The following is an 848-nucleotide window of genomic DNA, read 5'->3' as shown; positions in this document are numbered from 1 at the left end:
TCCAGTCTTAACAACTGCTCAAAGCGCTTTTACAAACAGTAAAAGTAACAGTTTCAAACACAGCTTGTGTACAATTACCTTGATGGGTCAGAGGTGTCGGTGCACATGCCGTGCCAGGAGATTGGCCTGTGGCGTCTGGAGATGACCGGACTGCTTCTGAGAAGCAGGAAGCTTCTGCTCTCTGGATGCAGAAGAGATGAGTCCTCTTTGTTTCTCTGTCCCCCCCCATCACCACCATTGTCTTCAGCGTGACTTTTGGAGGCGTTGTTGGTCCGAGGCTTGGAGCGGGAGCAAAGGGAGCGTTGATACGTCCTCTTTGTGTTTGTTGGCTGTGAGCGTTGTTGGGGGAAGGCTGCGTTTGGTTCTCCTCCACTGGTTTTTGGTGGGGACAGAAGGAGAAGCGGAACCGGTCCTGGACCAGCCGGCTGATTGTTTCGGTCTGAAGATTCCTCTGGAGCAGATTACAGAGAGAAAGAAAACACACACTGTACAACCTTTTACCGTAAATCTAGAGTCCATCTACTGTTCATTTACAGTGAGCATGTTGTTTTACTCTGTATGGTATTTAATTGTAAATAGACTTACAGTTTATTACTGTATTTTTCAATTTACAGTAATAAACTGGCTGCAGTGTACTTCCCGCATTTCCTTTAATGTCACAAGATGCATTGGTATTGACAGTAAATACCAAGGAGGTAAGCGTACCTCCTATGAGGAGATTTTGATGTTAACAAGCCGTCACCTTCCGTCCCATTGACTTCCATTAATTTTGGCGCCACTTTGACAGTGAATAACTTTACATATGAAGCCTTTAAAGACTATTTGTCCGTTGTTTATTTCTAAAGAAA

At 44.7% G+C, this 848-nt stretch overlaps 1 protein-coding gene across 2 annotated transcripts in view; it reads right to left on the bottom strand.

Moving 5' to 3' along the window:
* The window catches only part of rubcnl (rubicon like autophagy enhancer), a 47,032-nt gene that overhangs the window by 39,716 nt on the left and 6,468 nt on the right, over positions 1 to 848 (bottom strand). For both annotated transcript variants that reach the window (XM_032514334.1, XM_032514332.1), the window contains exon 3: positions 79 to 451. In XM_032514334.1, the coding sequence (XP_032370225.1) occupies positions 79 to 451 (373 nt within the window). The remainder of the gene's footprint in view (positions 1 to 78; positions 452 to 848) is intronic.

This window comes from Etheostoma spectabile, chromosome 4, assembly GCF_008692095.1.
Source record: "Etheostoma spectabile isolate EspeVRDwgs_2016 chromosome 4, UIUC_Espe_1.0, whole genome shotgun sequence".
Classification (NCBI taxonomy): domain Eukaryota; kingdom Metazoa; phylum Chordata; class Actinopteri; order Perciformes; family Percidae; genus Etheostoma; species Etheostoma spectabile.
Note: the sequence above shows the minus strand (reverse complement) of the source record. Positions and strands in the feature narration are given on the sequence as shown.